This window comes from Echinops telfairi, unplaced genomic scaffold, assembly GCF_000313985.2.
Source record: "Echinops telfairi isolate 266 unplaced genomic scaffold, ASM31398v2 ScPeMD7_18;HRSCAF=68, whole genome shotgun sequence".
Lineage (NCBI taxonomy): Eukaryota > Metazoa > Chordata > Mammalia > Afrosoricida > Tenrecidae > Echinops > Echinops telfairi.
The window spans coordinates 71,003,596-71,004,634 of record NW_022103915.1 but is presented as its reverse complement, the minus strand read 5'-3'; the positions used below and the strand labels follow the sequence as shown (position 1 = coordinate 71,004,634).

The 1,039-nt window shown below is 50.0% G+C and overlaps 1 protein-coding gene across 1 annotated transcript in view; it reads right to left on the bottom strand.

Annotated features, from left to right (window-relative positions):
* LOC101652573 (BTB/POZ domain-containing protein KCTD1-like) overlaps window positions 1–525 on the bottom strand; it is a 3,085-nt gene extending 2,560 nt beyond the window's left edge. Inside the window, 2 exon segments of the mRNA XM_045287646.1 lie at window positions 14–255; window positions 257–525. Of these exon segments, the coding sequence (XP_045143581.1) occupies window positions 14–255; window positions 257–513 (499 nt within the window). The 5' untranslated portion in view covers window positions 514–525.
* Between the last annotated feature and the right edge of the window lie 514 nt (window positions 526–1,039).

Below are 1,039 nucleotides of genomic sequence, written 5' to 3'. Positions count from 1 at the left end.
TCGAGTCGTGCACGGGAGTTACACATCCCGTCGGTGATCTCTGGGAACACGTCCATCAAGGACTTACCGCCACTGGGTGTGAGCCTCTCACCAAGGTCGGGGGCTCCACGCACCAGCAGGCACTCACAGGCCCTGGAAAAGTGACCCATTTCTCTCTCCGGTTTCCATCTTTCCATTGTCAACAGCACTAACTGAAGTTGAAAGTATTTTGCATCTTCATGTAACAAAGTGTACTTCCTGAAATCACCAGGACTGAAGTTTTGATGTTCATAGACAATTCAAGATATATCTGAACATCTGTCCAAGGTTGCCCAAGACAATGGGCTCTGTGCCATCGAAAAGTCTTCCGGTTCTTGATTCGGGGTGTTGGGTGAGGCTGGCCAGGCTGTCGGAGTACACGTGGCTGCCCACGATGTGGACAGGTGCGTTGGGCTTTGTGAGCTGCGATGCTGTAGGAATGCTTTGCTTGTTCGGTGGAGATCCAGGGGATCCAGTGATCAGAGGTCGTGACATATTGGGCCGACTGTCCCTCTGGTGGAGCGGTGCACAGGCCCGGGAGGGGTCCATTGGGTTTTCTTGACTGTAAATTTACAGAAGCAGATCACCCAGCCAGTGTTCCAAAGAGCCACTGGGTGAATATGAACCACCAACTCTTAGGCAGTAGTGGAGTGCCAGCACCCAATGCCCCACTATGTAGGAAGTGCTCACCAAATGTGAATTTCCTTCTGTCAGCATCCTAAGTGCCTAACTGAGCCTGGAGGGAAAAGGGAGGTCTCTGTAAATGTCCTTGGGGTGCTCTTTGCAATGAAGAATTTGCCTGCTGGAAGATAAACACTGTGGCAGATCTATTAACCGTGTTCTTAGAGCATGGGTACCCGATAGGGCAGTAGAGTAGTAGAAGGTATGTTCTGCCCAGGGCTTAGAAGACATGGCTTTGGGTGCAGGGTTTGAAACTGTGTGACATTAGAGTCTCTGATCCTAGTTCCTGGCACAGAGTAGACATTTGTAGATATGTGTTGCCTAGATTAAGGAATTAATT